Below are 24,107 nucleotides of genomic sequence, written 5' to 3' on the forward strand. Positions count from 1 at the left end.
GGATCTCATTCAGATTCGACGGAGAAATCAAAAGCTTTACAGACAAGCAAAAGCTAAGAGAATTCAGCACCACCAAACCAGCCCTACAACAAATGCTAAAGGAACTTCTGTAAGTGGGAAACGCAAAAGAAAAGGACCTACGAAAACAAACCCATAACAATTAACAAAATGGTAATAGGAACATATGTATCGATAATTACCTTAAACATGAATGGATTAAATGCTCCAACCAAAAGACACAGGCTCGCTGAATGGATACAAAAAGAAGACCCATATATATGCTGTTTACAAGAGACCCACTTCAGACCTAGGGACACTTACAGACTGAAAGTGAGGGGATGGAAAAAGATATTCCATGCAAACGGAAATCAAAAGAAAGCTGGAGTAGCAATACTCATATCAGATAAAATAGACTTTAAAATAAAGAATGTTACAAGAGACAAGGACACTACATAATGATCAAGGGATCTATCCAAGAAGAAGATATAACAATTATATATGCACCCAACATAGGAGCACCTCAATACATAAGGCAACTGCTAACAGCTATAAAAGAGGAAATCGACAGTAACACAATAATAGTGGGGGACTTTAACACCTCACTTACATCAATGGACAGATCATCCAGACAGAAAATTAATAAGGAAACAGAAGGTTTAAATGACATAACAGACCAGATAGATTTAATATTTATAGGACGTTCCATCCAAAAACAGCAGATTACACTTTCTTCTCAAGTGCACATGGAACATTCTCCAGGATAGATCACATCTTGGGTCATAAATCAAGCCTCGGTAAATTTAAGAAAAATTGAAATCATATCAAGCATCTTTTCTGACCACAACGCTATGAGATTAGAAATCAATCACAGGGAAAAAAACCATAAAAAACACAAACACATGGAAGCTAAACAATACGTTACTAAATAACCAAGAGATCACTGAAGAAATCAAAGAGGAAATCAAAAAATACCTAGAGACAAATTACAACGAAAACATGACAATCTAAAACCTATGGGATGCAGCAAAAGCAGTTCTAAGAGGGAAGTTTATAGCAATACAATCCTACCTCAAGAAACAAAAAAAATCTCAAATAAACAACTACACTTACACCTAAAGGAACTAGAGAAAGAAGAACAAACAAAACCCAAAGTTAGTAGAAGGAAAGAAATCATAAAGATCAGAGCAGAAACAAATGGAATAGAAACGAAGAAAACAATAGCAAAGATCAATAAAACTAAAAGCTGGTTCTTTGAGAAGGTAAACAAATTGATAAACCTTTAGCCAGACTCATCAGGAAAAAGAGGGAGAGGACTCAAATCAATAAAATTAGAAATGAAAAAGGAGAAATTACAACGGACACCACAGAAATACAAAGCATCCTAAGAGACTACTACAAGCAACTCTATGCCAATAAAATGGACAACCTGGAAGAAATGGACAAATTCTTAGGAAGGTATAACCTTCCAAGACTGAACCAGGAAAAAACAGAAAATATGAACAGACCATCACAAGTAATGAAATTGAAACTGTGATTAAAAATCTTCCAACAAACAAAAGTCCAGGACCAGGTGGCTTCACAGGTGAATTCTATCAAACATTTACAGAAGAGCTAACACCAATCCTTCTCAAACTCTTCCAAAAAATTGCAGAGGAAGTAACAGTCCCAAACTCATTCTACGAGGCCACCATCACCCTGATACCAAAACCAGACAGAGATACTACAAAAAAAGAAAATTACAGACCAATATCACTGATAAATATAGATGAAAAAATCCTGAACAAAATACTAGCAACAGAATCCAACAACATATTAAAAGGATCATACACCATGATCAAGTGGGATTTATCCCAGGGATGCAAGGATTCTTCAATATACGCAAATCAATCAATGTGATATACCACATTAACAAACTGAAAGATAAAAACCATATGATCATCTCAATAGATGCAGAAAAAGCTTTTGACAAAATTCAACGCCCATTTATGATAAAAACTCTCCAGAAAGTGGGCATAGAGGAAAACTACCTCAAAATAATAAAGGCCATATATGACAAACCCACAGCAAACATCATTCTCAATGGTGAAAAACAAACCATTTCCTCTAAGATCAGGAACAAGACAAGGATGTCCACTCTCGCCACTATTATTCAACATAGTTTTGAAAGTCCTAGCCACGGCAATCAGAGAAGAAAAATAAAAGGAATGCAAATTGGAAAAGAAGAAGTAAAACTGTCACTGTTTGCAGATGACATGATACTATACATAGAGAATCCTAAAGATGCCACCAGAAAACTACTAGAGCTAATCAATGAATTTGGTAAAGTTGCAGGATACAAAATTAATGCACAGAAATCTCTTGCATTCCTATACATTAACAACGAAAGACCAGAAAGAGAAATTAAGGGAACAATCCCATTCACCATTGCAACAAAAAGAATAAAATACCTAGAAATAAACCTACCTAAGGTGGTAAAAGACCTGTACTCAGAAAACTATAAGACACTGATGAAAGAAATCAAAGATGACACAAACAGATGGAGAGATACACCATGTTGTTGGATTGGAAGAATCAATATTGTGAAAATGACTATACTACCCAAAGCAATCTACAGATTCAATGCAATCCCTATCAAATTACGAATGGTATTTTTTACAGAACTAGAACAAAAAAATCTTAAAATTTGTATGGAGACAAAAGACCCCGAATAGCCAAAGCGATCTTAGGGGAAAAAACGGAGCTGGAGGAATCAGACTCCCTGACTTCAGACTATACTACAGAGCTACAGTAATGAAGACAATATGGTACTGGCACAAAAACAGAAATATAGATCAATGGAACAGGATAGAAAGCCCAGAGATAAACCCATGCACCTATGGTCAACTAATCTATGACAAAGGAGGTAAGGATATACAATAGAGAAAAGACAAGTCTCTTCAGTAAGTGGTGCTGGAAAACTGGACAGCTACAGGTAAAAGAATGAAATTAGAACACTCCCTAACACCACACACAAAAATAAATTCAAAATGGATTAAAGACCTAAACATAAGACCAGACACTATAAAACTCTTAGAGGAAAACATAGGAAGAACACTCTTTGACATAAACCACAGCAAGATCTTTTTTGATCCACCTCCTAGAGTAATGGAAATAAAAACAAAAATAAACAAATGGGACCTAATGAAACTTAAAAGCTTTTGCACAGCAAAGGAACTACAAACAAGACGAAAAGGCAACCCTCAGAATGGGAGAAAATATTTGCAAATGAATCAACGGCAAAGGATTAATCTCCAAAATATATAAACAGATCATGCAGTTCAATATTAGAAAAACAAACAACCCAATCAAAAAATGGGCGGAAGACCTAAATAGACATTTCTCCAAAGAAGACATACAGATGGCCAAAGGCTGCTCAACATCACTAATTATTAGAGAAATACAAATCAAAGCTACAATGAGGTATCACCTCACACCTGTTAGAATGGGCATCATCAGAAAATCTACAAACAACAGATGCTGGATAGGGTGTGGAGAAAAGGGAACCCTCTTGCACTGTTGGTGGGAATGTAAATTGATACAGCCACTATGGAGAACAGTATGGAGATTCCTTAAAAAACTAAAAATAGAATTACCATATGACCCAGCAATCCCACTACTGGGCATATACCGAGAGAAAGCCATAATTCAAAAAGACACATGCACCCCAATGTTCACTGCAGCACTATTTACAATAGCCAGGTCATGGAAGCAACCTAAATGCCCATCGACAGACGAATGGATAAAGAAGATGTGGTACATATATACAATGGAATATCAGCCATAAAAAGGAACGAAACTGGGTCATTTGTAGAGACGTGGATGGATCTAGAGACTGTCATATAGAGTGAAGTAAGTCAGAAAAACAAACATCGTATATTAACACAGATATGTGGAATCCAGAAAAATGGTACAGATGAACCAGTTTGCAAGGCAGAAATAGAGACACAGATGTAGAGAACAAACGTATGGACACCAAGGGGGGAAAGTGGCAGGGGGCTCGTGGTGGTGGGATGAATTGGGAGATTGGGATTGACATATATATACTAATATGTGTAAAATGGATAACTAATAAGAACCTGCTGTATAAAAAGTAAATAAAATTCAAAAAGAACTTTCATTCAGTAATAAGGAACATACAGTGTGCTATCTTCACTTTTCAAAATGTGATTATAAATGAAACTAGAACTAGAGGAGCAATGCATTAAATGGAGAGATCTGATGTGATTTCAAGAGGGCTAGGGATGATACAAATGAACTTATTTACAAAACAAATAGACTCACAGACATAGAAAACAAACTTATGGTTACCAAAACGGGAAAAGGGGGTGATAAATTAGGAGTTTGGGAGTAAAATATACACGCTACTATATATAAAATAGATAAGCAACAAAAACCTACTGTATAGCACACAGAACTATACTCAACATCTTCAGTACACCTATAATGGAAAAGAATCTAAAAAATATATATATATATATATATACACACACACACACACACACACACAACTGAATCACTTTGCTGGACACCTCAAACTAACACAACATTGTAAATCAATTATATTTCAATAAAATTTTTAAGAATTTAAAAATAAATTTTAAAAAGATTTTTTTAAAGTGAAGAAAAAAACGCTAGGGAAATAGGAAGTCTCCTCATGCTCTGGTGAGGGTCTAAATTGATGGAATTCACTTTGAAGAGCACCTGGCAGTGCCTAGTAAAGTTAAAGATGCCTGGGACCCTTCAATCCAGCGAGTCCTCTCCTCGGTTTAAGCCCTAGAGAGCAAGGAGAGGCAAACACTGCCTGAGGCCCAAGCCCAGCCTGTCTCCTGTTCTGTACCACCAGCGAGCTGAGCCTGGGATTTTAACGTGTTCAAATGGTTGAAAAAAAAAAATTCAAAAGAACAGTATTTCACGACATGAAAATTATATGAAATTCAAAGTTTAATGTCCATAAAGTTTTGAATGTTTTAATAAAAAATTCGTGGAAATTTGTTTTATTTGTTCTATATTATCTATATAATAATATATAAATATAAATATATATATTTGCCTCTTGTCTCCCAAAGCCAAAAATATTCACTATCACCATTTACAGAAAAAGTGTGCCCACGCCACCCTATAGAAATTCTTACATAGTCATGCATACTCAGGAGACACCTACAAGAATATCTGTAATAGCAAATTATTGGAAACGAGCTGTTTCCCACTAGGAGAATGGATTAAACAGTGGCACAGTAATGTAAGGAACAGTATACAGCAGCAAGAACGGATGGATGGATGAATGAATGAAACTAGAATAACATATCAACATGGATAAATCTCAAAATACTGAAAGAAGGGGAGAAAGAAAGCTGCAGATGAATAAGTACATACAAAACCAGGCAAAATGATGTTGTGAAACAGTAGTGCTTAGGGATGCAGCCAAGTGTAGCAGAGTGTGAAGAGAGGCTGGAAAAGTCAACCCCAGGATCCAGGGCTCCTCTGGGGTAGGGGAAGGAAGGTGAGGAACTGCATTTGAACCACATGACACCTACCCTGGCTTCACTTGTATCCCTGATATTTCATTTCCTAACAGAGCCATGGGCAACCAGGAGTTAATCTTATGTGCAAACTTGCAAAGGCTCCTCACACTCTCTGAGCCTTAGTCCTTCTCCCCGCTCTGTGGTGAGTAACTGAGATGCTCTCCAAGGGTTGTCCCAGGTGACTCCCTCCTTTCAGGATCAGGTCTAGCTATGGTGACAAAATCAAAACTAGTAGTGGCTTCCCTGGACCCCTTGAGAACCAGGATCCTCAGCATGGGAATAAAAGAGAAATGAGGTTGAGCAAAAATCCTGTGGTCCTGAATTTTAATTTAAGTATAAGTATGAACTTACAACGTACTTTGTGTTTTTAGAGATATAAACCCATTGCTAGCTCTGCTCACTGAAAAGACCTGGAAACAATGACCAACCCAGAGGCAGTGAGCACCCTTAGCTCTCGGACTTTGGTATCCAAATGTCATTTCACAGCAAAAGGACCCAGGGCTCTTTGGAGAAACATCTGAGCCCAGGAGTTGGGCAGGAAATGTACAAAGATGAACATGGAGCCCCTTGTCATACCAAACAGAGAGGAAGCAATCAGAGGTTTCAGGGTCAGGTCAGGACTCAGGAGCCAGCTTGAAGAGGTTCTGACTGAACAAAGACAGGAATTTGAGCATCAATAACAGTAATCATGTAATTGATTGAAATACTTAAAATATATGGAAATCAATGAGTTCATAATAATATACTTTTAAAAAATCAGTCACTGCTGGGGAATTCTAAGGCATCAATTCATTATTCTAAGTAAAAATAAAGGCAAAGAGGGCTTCCCTGGTGGCACAGTGGTTAAGAATGCGCCTGCCAATGCAGGGGACAAGGGTTCGAGCCCTGGTCCGGGAAGATCCAACATGCTGCAGAGCAAATAAGCCCATGCGCCGCAGTTACTGAGCCTACACTCTAGAGCCTGCGAGCCACAACTACTGAGCCCGTGTGCCTAGAGCCCGTGCTCTACAACAAGAGAAGCCACCAATGAGAAGCCCGCGCACTGCAACGAAGAGTGGACCCTGCTCACCACAACTAGAGAAAGCCCGTGCGTGCAGCAGCGAAGACCCAGCACAGCCATAAATAAATAAATAAATAAATAAATAAATAAATAAATAAATAAATAAATACAAAGAAGTACGCATCTATCCCCCCACCTTTTTTTTGGCCGTGCAGCATGTGGGATCTTAGTACCCCGATCAGGGATCGGACCTGTGCCTCCTGCAGTGGAAGCACGGAGTCTTAACCACTGGACCACCAGGGAAGTCCCCATCCTGCTTTTCTTAAACTATATCACTGGTAGTCAAATAGTAGATGAGGGAAGTTTCTTTGTCTAACTTTTTTTTTAATTCATAGATTTATAGGAAGTTGCAAAAATAGTACAGAAAGGTCCCATGTACCCATGTTTCTCCCAGGGGTAACATCTTGCACAACTATAAAGCAGTATCACAACCAGGAAACTGACATTGGCATAGACCTTGTTCAGATTACAGCAGTTTTACGTGCTGTCCTCTGTGTGTGTGTGTGTTTAGCTCCATGCAGTTTTGTCCCAGGTATAGAGTCACACCACCACAGAAAAGTTTCTTTTTATAGAAGTATTCCAGTTGCCAAACAAGACTAGAATTGGAATATCTCCATTTTGCATGCTCTGATGAAATAATGGATCTAAGTCCTGACTAACAGCCTTAACAGCTATTAATATCCCAAAGGGAGAGAACTCGACATCATGTGCCTCCTGATGAAAGAAAATAACATCTATGAAGTATTCTTACAACAACAAAAAAAATCATACCCACATCTGAGCAAGCCTCAAAAGTCAACTACCATGTGATATAGCACATTAATGGGATGAAGAACAAAGACTACAAGATCATCTCAATTAATGCATGAAAAGCGTTTGACAAAATTCAACATACTTTCATGATAAAAAACACTCAACAAACTAGGAATAGAAGGAAACTATCTCAACATAATAAAAGCCACATATGAAAACACATACACCACAGCTAACTTCATACTCAGTGATGAAAGACAGAGTTTTTCCTTTAGAAGAGGCCACGATGCCCACTCTTGCCTCTTCTATTAAACATAGTACTGGTAGGCTTAGCCAGAGCAATTAAGCATAAATCAATCAATCAATCAATCAATCAATAGCATCCAAACTGGAAAGAAGTGAAATTATATCTGTTCTCAGATGACATGATCTTACGTAGAAAACCCTAAAGATTACACACATACACACACCTGTTAGAACTAAGAAATGAATTCAGCCAAGTTGCAGGATACAAAATCAACACACAAAAATCAGTTGCATTTCTATACACGAATACTGAACAATCTGAAGAGAAAATTACAAAAACAATTCCACTTACAATAGCATCAAAAAGAATAAAATATTTAGAAGTAAACTTAACCAAGGAGGTGAAGGACTTGCACACCAAAAACTACAAAACATTGCTGAAAGAAATTAAAGAAGAGACAAATTAATGGAAAGACATCCTGTACTCATGAGTTAGAAGACTGAATATCATTAAAATGTCCACACTACCCAAAGCAATCTACTGACTCAATGTAATCCCTATCAAAATCCCAATGGCATATTTGCACAGATGGGAAAAAAATCCTAAAATTTATATGGGATCTCAAGGGACCCCGAATAGCCAGAACAATCTTGAGAAAGAAGAACGACGTTGGAGGCCTCACACTTCCTGATTTCAAAACACATTACATACAGGGCTTCCCTGGTGGCGCAGCGGTGAGAATCTGCCTGCCAATGCAGGGGACACGGGTTCGAGCCCTGGTCTGGGAAGATCCCACATGCCGCAGAGCACCTAGGCCTGTGAGCCACAACTACTGAGCCTGCGCGTCTGGAGCCTGTGCTCCACAACAAGAGAGGCCGCGACAGTGAGAGGCCCGCGCACCACGATGAAGAGTGGCCCCTGCTCGCCGCAACTAGAGAAAGCCCTCGCACAGAAACGAAGACCCAACACAGCCATAAATAAATAAATAAATAAATAAAAATAAAAACACATTACATACAAAGCTACAGTAATCAAAATAGTGTGGTACTGGCATAAAGATAGACCTATGGTCCAATGGAACAGAATAGAGAGGCCAGAAATAAACCCTCACGTATGTAGTCAAAAGATCTTCAACAGGGAAGCCAAGATCACTCAATGGGGAAAGGTCAGTCTCCTCAAATGGTACTGGGAAAACTGGATATCCAAATGCAAAAGAACGAAGTTAGACCCTTACCTTACACCATACACAAAACTGAAAACGGATTAAAGTGTTCAAATGTAAGACCTAAAACTAAAAAGCTCCTAGAAGAAAACAGAGAGAAGTTTCATGACGCTGGATTTGGCAACAATTTCTTGGATATAACACCAAAAGCATAGGTAACAAAAGCAAAAGTAGAAAAGGGGACCACAGCAAACTTTAAAACTTCTGCACATTCAAGGGATGCCCCTTCTCGGCCACTCAGGCAGCCTCACCCACACCCGCCAGGTCCCTACCCCACTGTGAGAGTCCTCGAGCCACTTTCCCATCCCTCCACCTGCCTCGGCCTCATTCGGAGGCTCCCCAAAGTCAGCGAGCTAAAGGCTGCCCCCGGGAGTCCTAACCTGGAGATTCTCCAGGCACAGGGACTTCTCAGAAGCAAAGTTCTCTCCTGTGACTGAATTTCAGTATCTCTTTCCTTCCTGGCACAGGTCCGGGCTCACCTGGTTCGGCGACTGGACCCCCACACTCGTGCCTTTGCCATCAAAGTGGAGATTCCTGTTTCCATTTGCCTTTTCACTTTACACACATCAGCTAGGATTGCCCAGTGAACCTGGCTAAAAGCAGAGCCATGGGGCCAAACAAGCAGTTGGGATTTAGCCATGGCTGCAGCTTGGGTCCTGGTGTTGGCGACTGTGATGCTGGACTTGGCCAGAGCAGGCCCTGTCCCCACGTCCAAGCCCACCACAACCGGGAAGGGCTGCCACATGGGCCGGTTCCAATCTCTGTTGCCAAGGGAGCTGGAGGGCTTCAAGAAAGCCAAGGATGCCTTAGAAGAGTCGCTCTCGCTGAAGAACTGGAGCTGCAGCTCTCACCGCTTCCCCAGGACCCGGGACCTGAGGCAGCGGCAGGTGTGGGAGCGTCCTGTGGCCTTGGAGGCAGAGTTAGACCTGACGCTGAAGGTCCTGGGTGCTGTGGCAGACTCGTCCTCGGGGGTCATCCTGGACCAGCCGCTGCACACGTTGCGCCACATCCACTCCGAGCTTCAGGCTTGCATCCCGGCTCGGCCCACAGCAGAATCCCAGCCCCAGACCGCCTCCACCACTGGCTGTGCCGGCTCCAGGAGGCCACAAAGGAGGAGTCCCAAGGCTGTCTCGAGGCCTCTGTCACATTCAACCTCTTCTGCCTCCTCATGAGGGATCTGAGAATTGTTGCCAGTGGAGACCTGAATATCTGAAAACCTGGACCCAGACCTTACTTATGCACTAAGCCCCAACCCTGCCTTAAGTTATTTCCTCTAATCCTTTATTTATGGAGCTGCAGAAGAAATGTTTATTTTTCTACTTTTGTACAACATGTTCAAACAAACAGTAAGAAACTGTAAAAAAAAAAAAGAAGAGCCAGCTGCCAATTTTCAGGAGGTTGAGAGAACAGAGGAACGTGATAAACAACAGCAGAGGATGCAATCAGCAAAATGTAGACTCTGGCAAACTGAAGGACAAACAATCCGATTTCTTCAACAAATACATTTCAAGGGAAAAGAAGAGAAAGAGGAAAATGTCCTTCTATAGGGACAGCCTTTAGGATAAATGTGATTTAAAGATCTATCCATTGCAACAACATGAGACCTTATTTGGGCCCCAACGCAAACACACAGTTTTAAAAGTATGCACTTCTAAGACAATTGGACCTGCGAACAGTGATTGGGTATTTGTTACAATTAAGAAACTGTTATAAAAATTTAGATGTGATCATGGTATTGTTTTAAAAGTCCTTGTCTTTTAGATACAGGTACTGAAATGTTCACAAGTGAAACAGATGTCTGGAATTTGCTTCTAAGAAACTTAGGAGTGGGGAAAGTGGATTGACAGGTACAGAAAAAAGTCAGATTGGCCGGAAGTTGTTAACCATTGAGCTGCTGAAGTCCTGCGTTCGATGTACATGAGGCATCATTAGAGTAGTCTCACTTCTTTTGTAAATAAAAAGCTTTCCAAAATGAGCAAATGGAAAAAATGTGGTTTAAGCAAGACAGAAGTTTACTTCTCACATATAAAACTCTGAAGGCAGGTGGGGCAGGCCAGGTATGATGGTGGCTTCCTAAGCATCAGGGACCCAGCCTCTTCCAGCTACTCACTGCAGCCCCCTTCACTTGGCCTCTGCCTCAGAGTCTCACATGGCTGCTCCATGCCAGCCAGCGCAGCCAGGGTGGGAAAAACAAGCTTCTTTCTTTGAAGGACATGTCTCAGAAGCCACACACAGTATCTTTCCATCCTAGGGACCAGACATAACCGTATGACCATGCCCAGCTGCAGGAGAGGCTGGGAAAGGCAGTCTTTATTCTGGATGGCTAGATGTCTAAAATTCAAGGCTTCTATTACCAAGGGAGAAAGGGTGAGCAGAGATTGGGGTCCAATTGGCAACGTCGTGTGGGGTACAGAGCTGGCAGCAAGGCTAATGTTAATCTTGTACAACTGGTGGGCCTGAGGATGTTTATGCTTGTCATTTACATATACGAATTAAGCAACCTGCTCAGAGTCTCTGCTCCGCTTTAGATACAGGAGTGAGTGTCTGGCTTCCTTTGCTCTCCCAGGCTGGGTGTTCATCTCTAGGAAGCTGCTGTTCCTGGTAGCCAGGATGGCAGTGCCATTTCCTATGCTGTCACTAAAACCAAACCCAGTACCTGGGCCTTGGTCTGGTCCAAGGCTTGGATATTTGCTCAGCCAGTGAATGAGATGGAGAAAACCGTTCAGTCTCTTCCCCGACAGCTGAGTGGCTTTGTGGGGTCCAACCCTGCAGAGTGGTCAGCATGGTGGCACAGACACCCCACCAGTGCATAAAGACAGGATGTCCCAAACCACAGCTGCGCTTATACCACTCTTAAGATTTTTGCAATACATTCTGCTTTTAAGTCAACCATGATTTATTTTTTATTTATTTTTATTGAAGTAGAGTTGATTTACAATGTTATATTAGTTTCAGGAAACTTCATTTTTAAAAACACCTTAAATTGATTTTTAAAGTAATCCCCCATTATGGCCTGCCCTAAATAGAAGGTAACTGAAAACCTAAGATTCTGCCAGAGGTTCTCAGCCTGACTCCTGCTTTCTCTTGTTAAAGACAAACTCGCATTACACTGACCAGAATCCTCCTTAGGGCATTTAAACGGATCAAAAAAATTTTAAACGGGATTAATTTTTTTCACAACGCCCTTCAATGTTATTTAATTCCTGTCAGGTCACCAGCAACAATCACTTCTCCTGGAGTCTGCAGTCTCACTTCTAGGAAACACGGCTGAACTCTGAACACCTTGGTTTCCCCGTTGGTAAGATGGGGATCAGAACAGGATTTATGTTATCTTCTAGGAGGATTGAGACAATTATATGAGATCACGAACGTAAAGTCTCAGCGTATAAAATGCCTGGCTCACAGTATAAGCATTCAAATGCTGGCTGTTATTATTCGTCAGTTTAATGGAGGAAAAAATGTGAGTCCTGTCACTAAAGAACTAAAACATGGCTTGAGCAAAAAAAACAAAAACAAACAAAAAAACACCGAAAAACCCAAGCAACCGGACTTCCCTGGTGGCGCAGTGGTTAAGAATCCACCTGCCTGGTTAAGAATGCAGGGGACACGGGTTCAAGCCTTGGTCCAGGAAGATCCCACATGCCACAGAGCAGCTAGGCCCGTGTGCCACAACTACTGAGCCTGCACTCTAGAGCCCACGCTCTGCAACAAAAAAAGCCACCGCAACAAGAAGCCTGCGCACTGCGACAAAGAGTAGCCCTCACTCACCGCAACTAAAGAAAGCCCACGCACAGCAACGAAGACCCAACACAGCCATAAATAAATAAATAAATAAATAAATTTTCTTGAAGTTAAATTTAAAAACAAAAAACCCCAAGCAACCCAAACTTCAAAGCAGCAGGGAGGAGGGACATAAAACCCCAAACACTTCATTTAACAATGGAAGACACTTTATTTATTTTTTTAAATCATCTCTCAACATTTCAACTCTTGGTAGAAATCAAATGCAAAACATCTGCTTTTTTAAGTTAGCGTGTATTTATCTCAGTCACAGCAACCTCATACAATAAGATACACAACGAGGAGGAGCACGGTCACAGCATTTCCTATTCCAGTCCACGAACACAGTATTTCCGTGATGATACACACACTGGCCTTTCTCTTCCAGGACAAGTTAGTTATTCCTACTTTCGTCTGCTGTGTAAGTTACGTGGCATCACGGTTGGTTAAAAGAGTTAGTGTAGTGCTAGAGCAGTCTGGAAATGGAAAACTAGAAAACTCAGGACTGGGACAGGCACGGACACTTCTGAAACGTGAAAAGGAAGAACATCAGAGATGAATGCCCCAGAATGGGTGGGTCTTAGTAATAAAGTTGGTTGAAATTCAGCTTTATATACACATTGAATATCTACACGTGATCTACTAGATATATAGAAAAAGAGCCATAGAAGATTTTGAAAACCTTAAAATCACGCAACTAAGTTGGAAGAACATCAGCAAATTCACAGTGGCCTCAGGATTCAGCCAGATTTAAATTTGCTCAAGAGCTGAATACCTCCTTCTATCAGAAAACGCACTGCATGTAAATTCCTACAACGTTCTGTACATCACAAACACTTATGGCTAAAATATACTGTTAGTTCACAAGGAAGCAGTTTTATTTTCAAATTCTTGCCCCACTCCTGCTCTGCACCCCAAAAGGAAATCCGGGGTCAGCAATTCACATTAGGAGTTTAAGAGGCCTTCGGGTTTAGGAGCGCTGAGGCTCGGCTAAGAACCTCAGGACACATCTGTCTGATGGGCGCACGCCGGCTCCTGCCCACTTTTAGTGCAAAAAGGTCACAAATGTTGCAGAGGAATCCTGGAAACAGGTGAAGAGAAGAGGACTGAGATAGAGGGGTGGTGGGAATCCCAAACGATTTTCCTTCTGAATTGAGACTCAAGAAGTTTGGAGTGCAAGGTTCACACTCAGCAAGCGGCAAAGACCAGGCCGGAGATCCACAGGGTGAGGTTCCTGAATGGTCACTAGGTTGTCACAGTCTGCAGGCGCACAGACCTCTCGGCCCAGACTAACCCCCTAAGTGCACACTGGAGGTAGGTGTTAGAAATTTATTGTAGGGAAGACAGTGGCTCTCCACCAACTCAGGGGACATCGTCTCTGTTCCTCCTCTGCCCCTACAATCTCCACTCTACCCTCGGGCTGTGGCGAGTGGAGGATACAAGATGGAAGGGCACGAGCCCCTCCCTTGGAAGACTAAAGAACCCGGGGCATTTTTATAAATAGCTACATCGTTAATGTTTTAACCACTTTGAAACACACAGCAAGTTGAATATTTATTTAAAAATAAATCTCAAAAATATCTATTTACAGTAGAGTAAGAGAGGCATGTGCAAACAACAGAAAGGGGGGAAAAGTCAGTCCCAGTGTGGAAGGTCCACCCTTCAGAGAGCTAGAGCCAACTTCACAAACCCCAAGGCTGAACTGAGCTGTGGAGGCAACAGGATGACATTAAGCGAATCCTGGACTGGGGTCACCCTCGATACGTGGAGAGGCAGTGAAGTTGGGTGGGGGGCTGCCGCCGGGGATCCTCGTGTTTGGGAAAGGGTGGTGGAGGGATGAGCCAGTGGATGAGGCCCGGTGTGGCAGGAGGGCTCATTTCACAAGCCAACAGGCCTCTAGCTCACCACTCCAGGTGGGCGTTTGGAGGGGACCTGGAGGGCCCTTCCCAGTCCAAGTTGGCTTTGCCGTGGGAGCAGTCGGCATGGCAAGAGTCCCAGAGATAGAAATCCTCTTTGAGAGACAAAAACAAAAGAATGGAACAGGGAGTGAGAGCAAAAATGAATCTGAATGCAAGTGCCACCCGTCTCTCTTGCCAGGTGGCGAAGCAGCCATCAGCTGACATATCTGAGTCGATACGGGAACTCCCACGTGGGGCAGCAGACCACACGATCCCCCCCCACAACCACGTGGTCAAGTGCAGGCCTCTGCTTCTGGGATCAACGTGTTAACGTTTCTTCCCCATGAAACCAGAAAGGTCAGTGGTGTAGCCCTTGTAGCAGGGAGGTGCAAGGTCGAGTCTATCTGTACACGAGATGGGAGAACTGGGCGGACTTGTAGTTCAGCTGGTTGTTGGGCATGAACTTGTGCAGCTCACTCTTTTTGCAGCAGGGGTCGTAATGGTAGGTGCTGAGGCAGGCGTCGCAGGAGGCTTTCGAACATTGGGTGCAGGTGTTGGCGGCCCCGGGGCGGTCACAGAAGCCACAGCGGGTGGCGGCTGCAGAGGAGGGCTTGGATTTCGAGTGGAGGTGCGGCGGCCGGTCGAGGCCCTGTGTCTGGCCTGCATACTTCTCCCGCAGAGATGACCCGTGGGCCAGGCTGTCGTGGGCGGAGGCCTTGCTGGGGAAGCCGCCGGGCTTGGAGGCCGGGGAGCAGGCGAGCAGGCTGTCGCAGCGCTGGCAGAGGGAGGAGCTGCAGGACAGACCGCAGTTTTGGCACTTGGAGAGGGCGGACTCTTTGGCGGGGGGCGAGCGCTTGTGGTAGATGGGGTGGGCGTCGTTTCTGACCAGCCAGACATCTGGCCGCAGGGCATCCTGCCTCCGGTACGTGGCCCTGGGTTCCGAGTCTGTGTACAGATCCACATCCTCCTGAGCAGAGAAGTACGTGCCACGCAGCAAGCCAAGGCCGTTGTTGGGGGAGGGGGATGGCAGGTCATCCGGGCTGCCGTGGGGGGAGCTGGACATGGTCAGGAGCGAGGGGGACGGGCGGATGATCTCGTCCTTGAGGTCGTCCCCCAAGTCTGCTGCCACAGGCTCCTTCCGCAGGCTCAACGAGGTCTTCAGGGGCGGCTTCCGGCTCTCCCAATAATTGTCATAGGTGTCCACCGACCTTGAGGGCTTGGTCACACGGGGCTTGTAGTAGTCCTTGGCTGCCCGCTCGCTGGCCGACTTCTGGAGCACCACGCGGGCCATGGAGGTTGTCAGGTGCTCCCGGCCCTCGGCCCGCCGCCGCAGGGCATCTGAGCAGCCTCGCACGTCCTCCGCGCTGCTCTTGCGCTCGCTCACCACGTCCAGCTCAGAGTAGCCTTTGTCCTTGACTTGGGAGTGGATTTCCAGCATCTGTTCACACTCCACCTTGGCCAGAAAGAGTTCAAAGGAGACCATCTTCACTTGGAGGGTCTCTACCAGCTCTTTGAGCTTGTACGCAGTCCCCAACTCGGGCACGTAGCCCATGTAATTCAGGATGGCTCGGATGTCCTCTTCCAGTAATGTGGACTTGACGTAATAAACAAAGGGGCCCGTGTAGGTCTAGGGGAAGGAAGGGGGGTAGAAAAAGAGAGGTGGGTGTTTCTCTCTGCGGCACACAACGAACGGAGCCTGCATCAGAGCGTATCCCATCAAGTCTGAACCGGAACACACAGGGAGAGGAAGGGGGAGTGATCTCCACGGCAGTGTCTCACTGCGCAAGGCAGAGGCTAATGCTTCCCAACAGCTAGGCGCACGGGTCTGAGGGAAATGACGCAGCGCTCCTTTTTCCAGCGTAGGGAACAAAGCCACTAGCTTTCTACGTGGGGTGCAGCGGCTCTGCTCCTTGAGGAAGAGCAGGCACAACACCCATGAGCAATGAGAATATTCCTTTCTGGCATTTCTACAAAGGTTTGAAGCATACGTTAGGCTTAGCCTGACTTGGTGGAAACTCTCCTGAGCCATCACTGCCTTTGGAATGATTCAGAATTCTGTCTCGAGTTCATCCTCCTCCCCGCTCTCTGCTTTCCTCCGCTTGCGCGGACACCTGCAGCAGCCTCCTAACGGTCTCCCCGGCTGACTCTTGCCCCTCTACAATCTCTCTCCCGTACAGCAACCAGGAGGATTCTTTTCCAATGTAAACCTGATCCCGGCACTGCCTGCTTCCCAGCCCCCTTAGAATAAATTCCAGCCCTCTGCCCTGGGCTCCAAGGCCCTGCACAACCGGTACTGCCCACCTTTCCAACCTCAGTTTCAGATGTGAGCTGCCAGGGGTGGGGAGCCAGTTAAGAGATGACACCAGGCAGAGGGGCCAGGTGGGGAGCCATAGGGGCAGTTCTGGTTGTTATCTCAAAGGCAGTGGAGAACCTGGGGGGACCCGTGAGCAGAGGAAGGATGTGATTAGATGGGCACAAACCCTCTCAAGATGGACTGGAAGGGGCAAGAAGGGAGAAGGGAGACCAGTGTGGAGAGCCCGTCCCTAGACCTTACCTTGATGCTTCTGAATTCCTTCTTCCACGGGTAGAGGAAAAGGTTGACACCCACCGTTTCGAGCACACTGAAGGCACAGTGCAGAGCCCGCAGACTGGAGGAGCTCAGTGAGCGCAGAGAGCTCTCCACCACCTCATAGAACTGGATCAGCCGGAATCGATAAAAGGGATCCACCTTGTGCAGGCTGAGCAGGGTCGAGGCTGCCACCCGCAGGGACTCATCACTGCCAGGCCGCTGCTTGCTGGGGGTGGTGTCCACTTTGCCTTCATGGAACTGCACGTACTTCCGAAATAAGTCATCCTTATATTTTGCATCCATTGAACTGGGCTTCCCCATCCGATCCGATCCAGGGACGGGGGCTACCTTATTTCCTCCATGGCTTCTGAGTTAGAGGCAGGGACATTGCTAGAAGCATTGACATGTCGCCTGCCTGGACCAGCAGAGTGCTCTGCAAGAGGAAGAATAAGCAGCACATCATTCCTTGAAATGGTCCACGTCCCAGCTTGTAGCAGCTGAGGCCAAACAAAAAACAGCTGTCCTGAGCTACACTGGGCACCACCAGCCCCTGGCCCTCAACACATTTAGTGAATAGGTACACCATGTTGTAGTGGAAACACGACAGATAAGGTCCTTGACTTTGCTGAGCTCACAAATGAAAAATATGATTGGGGCACCTAACCTGGTTTCATGGGGATGGGGGATGGTTAAAAAGCCCCTGAGAAAGTGACGGTTAGACCCAAAGGATGAGGCGTCGGCAGGGAGGAAGGCCCTGAGCTAACACTATCAGCACTTACTACCTGCCAGGTGCCTACATGGACTAACTCATTCCATCTTCTTAAACAACTCGAGGAGATAGGCACTGTTGTTATCCCCATTTTACAAATGTGAAAACTGAGACATGAAGACATCAAGAAACTTGCCCAAAGTTACAGGACTATTAAGAAGCAGAGCTGAGATCAGAGCCCAGGCAGGCTGGCTCCCAAGTCCGTCCCCTTAACCACCACACCCCGCTTTCCTGAGGCGGGAAGGAGCCTGGCATGTGAACACAAAGAAGGCTAGTGTGGCTGAAGCAGGGAGAGGAGGGGAGTCACAGGAGATGAAGCTGCCGGCAGAAGCAGGATCCTGATCCCCAAGGTCTCAAAGAGTTGTACATTTTATTCAAAGAGCCAAGTGAAGCCCCTGAACAGTTCAAAGCAAGGGGAAGAGGGACATGATCGTATCTGCAATTTTTTTTAAAAAGACCACTTTGGGGCTTCCCTGGTGGTGCAGTGGTTGAGAGTCTGCCTGCCGATGCAGGGGACACGGGTTCGTGCCCCGGTCCGGGAAGATCCCACATGCCGTGGAGCGGCTGGGCCCGTGAGCGTGGCCACTGAGCCTGCGCGTCCGGAGCCTGTGCTCCGCAACGGGAGAGGCCACAGCAGTGAGAGGCCCGCGTACTGCGAGAGGGAAAAAAAAAAAAAAAAAAGACCACTTTGACTGCTGAGCCCTGGAGAGTGCCTTTATCCATCTTTGATTTTTTTGTTTGTTTTTTTGGGCCATGCCACATGTGGGATCTTAATTCCCAGACCAGGGATCGAACCCATGCCCCCTGCAGTGCAAGCGTGGAATCCTAACCATGGACCGCCAGGGAATTCCATATCCGACTTTTACAGTCTGCTGTTGGGAGAGGAAAGGACATTCAGAGCTGGGACACACAGGATTTATACACTCTTGCTGTCTCCTTGGCCACTTGTTAGTAGAACATGTACAGATCCATCAGAATTCTTGGTGTTACGATGCTGGGAGCAAATCTGGATTCATGGAGGGACCTGCCAGGCCAGGGGAGGCGACACAGCATCGGGGTTACAAACAGATTGCAAAGCTGGACTGCCTGGGTGTGAACCCTGGATCTGCTTTTCTAGGTTACTTGGGCAAACTACTCAACCTGGGCCTCAGTTTTCTCATCTGAAAAAGGGGGTTAATAATAGCACTTATAGTCCAGAGTTGGTGGAAGGATTATATGCAATCAGTATAGAAAGCTCTTCAGAATGCCAGCTCAAAGTAAGCCCTTGATACACACAAGCAGACATTTCTGGTGTCTGAAGGTGCTAGACCCTCCAAGCATCCTCAAGGATGTTTGTAAGATCAGAGTGATGCAAATATCTCCGACTGGGGGGTGGACATGCATTTTCACACTTGCCCGTCCTACCTTTCCTGACCACAAGCTCATGGGTGCAGGGATTGCAACCAAATGACTCAGTAGGGGTCACAGTGCCAGAGCAGGTTACATGCTTCATAAACACCTGCTGCCTGAGTGAAGGGTGGGGTCCTGCTGGCTGTGGGAAATGTTGAGGGACCAAAAAGAAGCCGCGGTGGGATGGGACGGACCTGTGGAGTCCTTTAGCAGATCTGAGTTCAGCTCAGAAGTTCTAAGGGCCTACAAGCCTGGCAACTCTCAGGAAGTCAATAAAATCACCCATGTCTCAATGAGCCACTCCTCTGGCTTCTCCACAGTTTTGGGGAGACACCCAGGGGTCTTAACTGTTGGGTGAGGGGTAAGACATGCAGGAGAATTAGGGACACAGAGAGGTCACCTTCTCCCACCCACTGCCCTGCCAAGGAAGCCCAAGGCTTCAGGAACAAATAGAACAAATAGGCCTGAGGAGCACACAAGGCAAACAAATCCATTTGGGATCAAATTCTACCTCCTGACCAACGTCTCTGTGGTCCTCAGAGCAGTCTTTCCCTTCCCTCTTAAGGTCCACCCACAAGGACCCTTCTGTCTGCTCCTCAAACACATCAAGCCCATTTCTACCTCAAGACCTTTTTTTTTTTAAAAGGCCAGGTAACCTTTTTGTTTTGTTTTGTTTTTAATTCATTTATTTATTTTTGGCTGCATTGGGTCTTCGTTGCTGCGCGCGAGCTTCCTCTAGTTGCAGCGAGCGGGGGCTACTCTTCGTTGCGTTGCGCGGGTTTCTCATCGCGGTGGCTTCTCTTGTTGCAGAGCTCGGGCTCTAGGCACGCAGGCTTCAGTAGTTGCGGCTCGCGGGCCCTAGAGCGCAGGCTCAGTAGTTGTGGCGCACGGGCTTAGTTGCTCCGCGGCATGCGGGGTCTTCCCAGACCAGGGCTCGAACCCATGTCCCCTGCATTGGCAGGTGGATTCTCAACCACTGCACCACCAGGGAAGTCCCTACCTCAGGCCTCTGCACATGTTGTTCCTTCTGCATGTTCTTCCTTTGATTCCTCCTGTCGCTGGCTCACTCTCATCATTCAGGTCTCAGCTCAAATGTCATCCCTCCGAGGCTCTCCCTGACAACCGCAGCTCAGTAAATCCCACATGCCCTGTCCCTCGTTATTGCGTTACCCTGGGGTAATCACCATTTGAAATTACCAACTTTATTCATTTACTAGCTTCCTCTCTTTGTCTCCCACCAATACCCAGTAAGCTCCACAAAGGCAAGGACAGTGTCTGTTTTGCTCACCATGATGCCTCACACAGCTCCTGGCACACAGTAGGTGTTTGATAAAACAGGCGAAATGATGCTTTACTTTCTCATTTAGCTCTCCCCAGAATTCTGGGAGACCAGCAAGAGCGAGAAGAAACCGAGGCTCCATGACATGACGTGCTGTCTATAGCTCAGTGTTAGGAAAAGGTGGATCCCAGATTCCACTGGCCTTATGACATGAAACCTGTGTACCTCCCACCACCCCATGATTCCTGAGCTCAACAAGTATGCAGCACCTACCCTATGCCGGGCCCTAGGCTGGGTGCAGTGGGGGGAATGTGGGGTGGGTAGGGGACAGTAGGGAACAGAAGCTGAGAAGATAAAGCTCTGCCCTGAATTCTACTTGAAAGGGCTTACTGCCCAGTATCAAAGTATGTATGTTCTCTTAAAAAATAAAATTGTATTACAACCTGAGAGAAGACATCACTGTCCTTGCTAAAAAAAAACCCATATACATATACCATTTTTTATTTATCCAAAAGAAGCTTTCATCCAGCCTCTGGCCCCAGGGACTTTTTTTTAGTACACCTGAGAACAATTTAAACAGAGGGACATCAAGTCTCCTAAACACTGCTGTGATTTTTCTCCAAGGAAGTCAGCCTTCAGCCAATAGAGACTGATTTTTTTTTTTAAAACAAAGTCAGCCGCCCTCAAGCTCAGCGTCTGCTGCTCTGTAATCACACCACAGTCCACACCCTTGTTTAAGGCTGGCAGATAAACAAGGAAAAGGGATCCAAATAGCCCAGTTGGTATTCAAAGTCCCAAAGTCAAGGATAGGAAACTCATCTAAGAAAAATCTTGAACCAACCTAGGTAGGTGAGGAAACAGGTGAAAGAAAATGAATGCTAAAAGATAATTAAGGCAAGGAGAGAAGGAAACTAACAATTATTGAAGTCCTACTATGTGCTAAACATTGGGCTTTCCACTTTAACTGCATCACCCAGTTTAATCCTCACAATTCTACGAGGAAACAGACCAAGGCTCAGCCATTAAACAACCTGCCCAACACAGCTTGAATGGGTCAGAGCTGGAATCTGAACTTGGGTTGACCGGCCCTGCAGCCTGTGCTTTTTCTCATTTATCTCACTCATTTATTGTTACCATTAGTACCATTCACCAAGGGATTAGTACATAAGGGCCCTTTGCTAAGTGCTCCGTGAAAATCAATGAAATCCACACGACAACCCCAGGGTTAAAAAGAAAAAACTGAGGCTCAGAGGGGCCAAGTCGCTTGCCCTAAGTCACAAGGCTAGGAAGAAGTGGCTCTGAGATCTGAACCTAGGTCTGAGGCCAAAACCCTGACTCAAGCTCTGAGCTGTGCTGCTTTCAGGCAAAGCTGTCCTGCTGCTGGACAGCTCTTCTTGAAAGGGCTCAACTAAGTCAGAACGCCCTATGGCAGGGCCAGCAGAGTTGAGCTCTAAAAATTCCTGTAGTAGCAAAATTCACATCTTCTCACACAGAATGGGGTTGGAAGAGCCACAAATCTATTTATGACGTAAGCTCAAGGGCCAAGAGGAGAGGCGACCAGAGCCGGGCCAGTGGTAGAGCAGCTGACATCATCCCTCCTGAATTCATTCCTGAGAATACAGGCTGCATTGTAGCTGGTGTCTCTTCTGAGCATAGAGCCAGCAATTTATTCCTAGCACTCTGCAAAAACAACAAAAAACACGCTCTCTGCAAAAACAGCGTGGTTACAGGAGACCAAGACAGCCTGGTGACAGAAGCCATTAATTTCTCCAAGCAACCCAAGGATTGGAACGCCAAGACGTGCCAGTGTGGCGGAAAGAAAAAAAAAAAAAAATGGCACCGTGAACGTCCCTAACAGAATCAGACGGGTGCCCAGAGCCAACAGGCCTGGTCAGCACTTCCTGCACCCATAATCCGGGTCCCCTTTGAAAAGCAAAGCAATGAAGAGAGAGATGTTGCAATCAGGGAGGTGGTGGATTTTAATTATTATTTTTTAAACATCTCAAAGGAAAGCTATATCTGTTTAAAACCTCACTAAACGGAATTGAAATGATTCTGGATAGCAAAGCATGAGCTTGGCTTTACCTCAGCTGGCCCATTCAAGCAGAAACATTCTCCAAGCAGCATTTGAAGGCGCCCCCTCCCTGCACAGACAGAAGCTATTTTGGGCCCGGCATCGCCCCAGTCCACAGGTTTATGTATCCCTGGTCTAGCTTCAAGAGGCTCAGAGTTTCCCTGGCCTCCAAACAGCAGCAAGGGGAGCGCAGAACAACCCCCTCCACCTCCGCACCCCAATCCTCTGCATTCATCCCCAGCCCAAGGCCCGTGAGACACATCCTAGGCAACCTTCCACTGGCTGTGAAGCGCCAGAGGGTCCCCACACCCCAACCCAGTTCCAGAGAGATTCAGAGAGAGGATTTCCAAACCTTTGAAAATAATCTCAGCGATGCTGAAATTGGGCTTCCCCAGTGGCAGCTGCGACTCGCAGAGGGGCTCTGAAGCAAGGAGGTTCCCCTCCCTGCAGGGAACAGAAGCTGGCGACTGCTATTCCCAGCCTGATAATTCCAACAACCTCTGAGTGCGACATCAGTTGTGAAAAACACCCTAGTCCCAAACTCGGGCTCTCCCCACGGGTCTGTGAATTAATTAACAGCAGCTATCATTTATTGGACGCCTGCTGTATGCCAGAGACTGTGCTTCGCATGCATCTCACTTCATCCCCACCACGGCCCTAGTAGGCAGGTTCACTACCCATTTAACTGATCAGGCAACTAAGGCTCAGAGACGAAGTGACTTGCCCAAGGTCACACAGTGAGTACAAACCCCAGAATGTCGCCAGAGCGTGAGCTGGGGACCACTGCGCGGTAACTGCCTCACGGTGGAATCGGGGTGTCCTCCTGCCTTGTTAGTCGCTGTAGAGGGGGTGTTCCTCCTGAGCTGCCCTTAGCCACCCTGCGGGAGTGGGGATCCTGAGAATTAAATGGGCCCCCGGAGCGCCGAAAAGACGGGCCCGCCCGTCGCCCCCGCAGGCCGCGAAGGGACCCCGCTCCCGGGCCGGCAGAGCCCCGCCTAACCGGGGGGCCCCCTCCGCCGGGGAAAGCCCCAGAGGCCTTTTCCGCCCACGGCCGCCCCGCACTCACCCCGGCACTGCCGCCGAGGACGCCCCGGCCGAGGGGAGCAGGAAGGAGCCGCGGCCGCCGCCGGAGCCAGGCCCGGCTGGGCTCTCGCAGCTCCGGCCGGCTGCAGGGGACAGAGACCAGTAGCCCGGGGCCACGGCGACCCGGAAACACTCAACCAGGAAGTGACGTATCTCGGAGGCGGGTCCAAAGGGAGGCCCGGCCGCGGCTACGCCCTGGGCTGGGGTGAGGCCGTTGCTCGCTGGCGGTGGAGGAAGAAGCGGGAGGCAGAAGAGTGAGCAGAGAGGCCGCGGAGTCCCGCTTTGAGGTCTAAAGGCCCACTGCCTCTGCTGGGGCTGGAACCCGGAAATAAACGTGCCGGAAGTGACGCACGCCCTCGGTCACAGGATGGCGGCTGGCCGGGTTGTCATGGGAACCGGTCTGTAGTCTGGAGATGGTAGCTC

General features: G+C 46.3%; 2 protein-coding genes across 2 annotated transcripts; one reads left to right on the top strand and one right to left on the bottom strand.

Moving 5' to 3' along the window:
- Window positions 1-9,481: 9,481 nt before the first annotated feature.
- LOC309832782 (interferon lambda-1-like) lies at window positions 9,482-10,056 on the top strand (the record flags this gene model as incomplete). The annotated part of the gene is given in 2 exon segments (XM_082670749.1): window positions 9,482-9,908; window positions 9,911-10,056. Coding segments are annotated over 2 exon segments (573 nt in total).
- Window positions 10,057-12,769: 2,713 nt separating this feature from the next.
- SPATA2 (spermatogenesis associated 2) lies at window positions 12,770-23,787 on the bottom strand. Its single transcript, XM_082670471.1, has 3 exons — window positions 23,668-23,787; window positions 17,076-17,523; window positions 12,770-16,148 (listed from the first exon to the last, which is right to left on the bottom strand). Exons 2-3 carry the CDS (start codon window positions 17,409-17,411, stop codon window positions 14,922-14,924), a joined length of 1,563 nt encoding a protein of 520 aa, XP_082526597.1. The 5' UTR covers window positions 17,412-17,523; window positions 23,668-23,787; the 3' UTR covers window positions 12,770-14,921.
- Between the last annotated feature and the right edge of the window lie 320 nt (window positions 23,788-24,107).

The sequence above is a fragment of the Grampus griseus genome (genome assembly GCF_964374135.1).
Source record: "Grampus griseus genome assembly, chromosome: 14".
Lineage (NCBI taxonomy): Eukaryota > Metazoa > Chordata > Mammalia > Artiodactyla > Delphinidae > Grampus > Grampus griseus.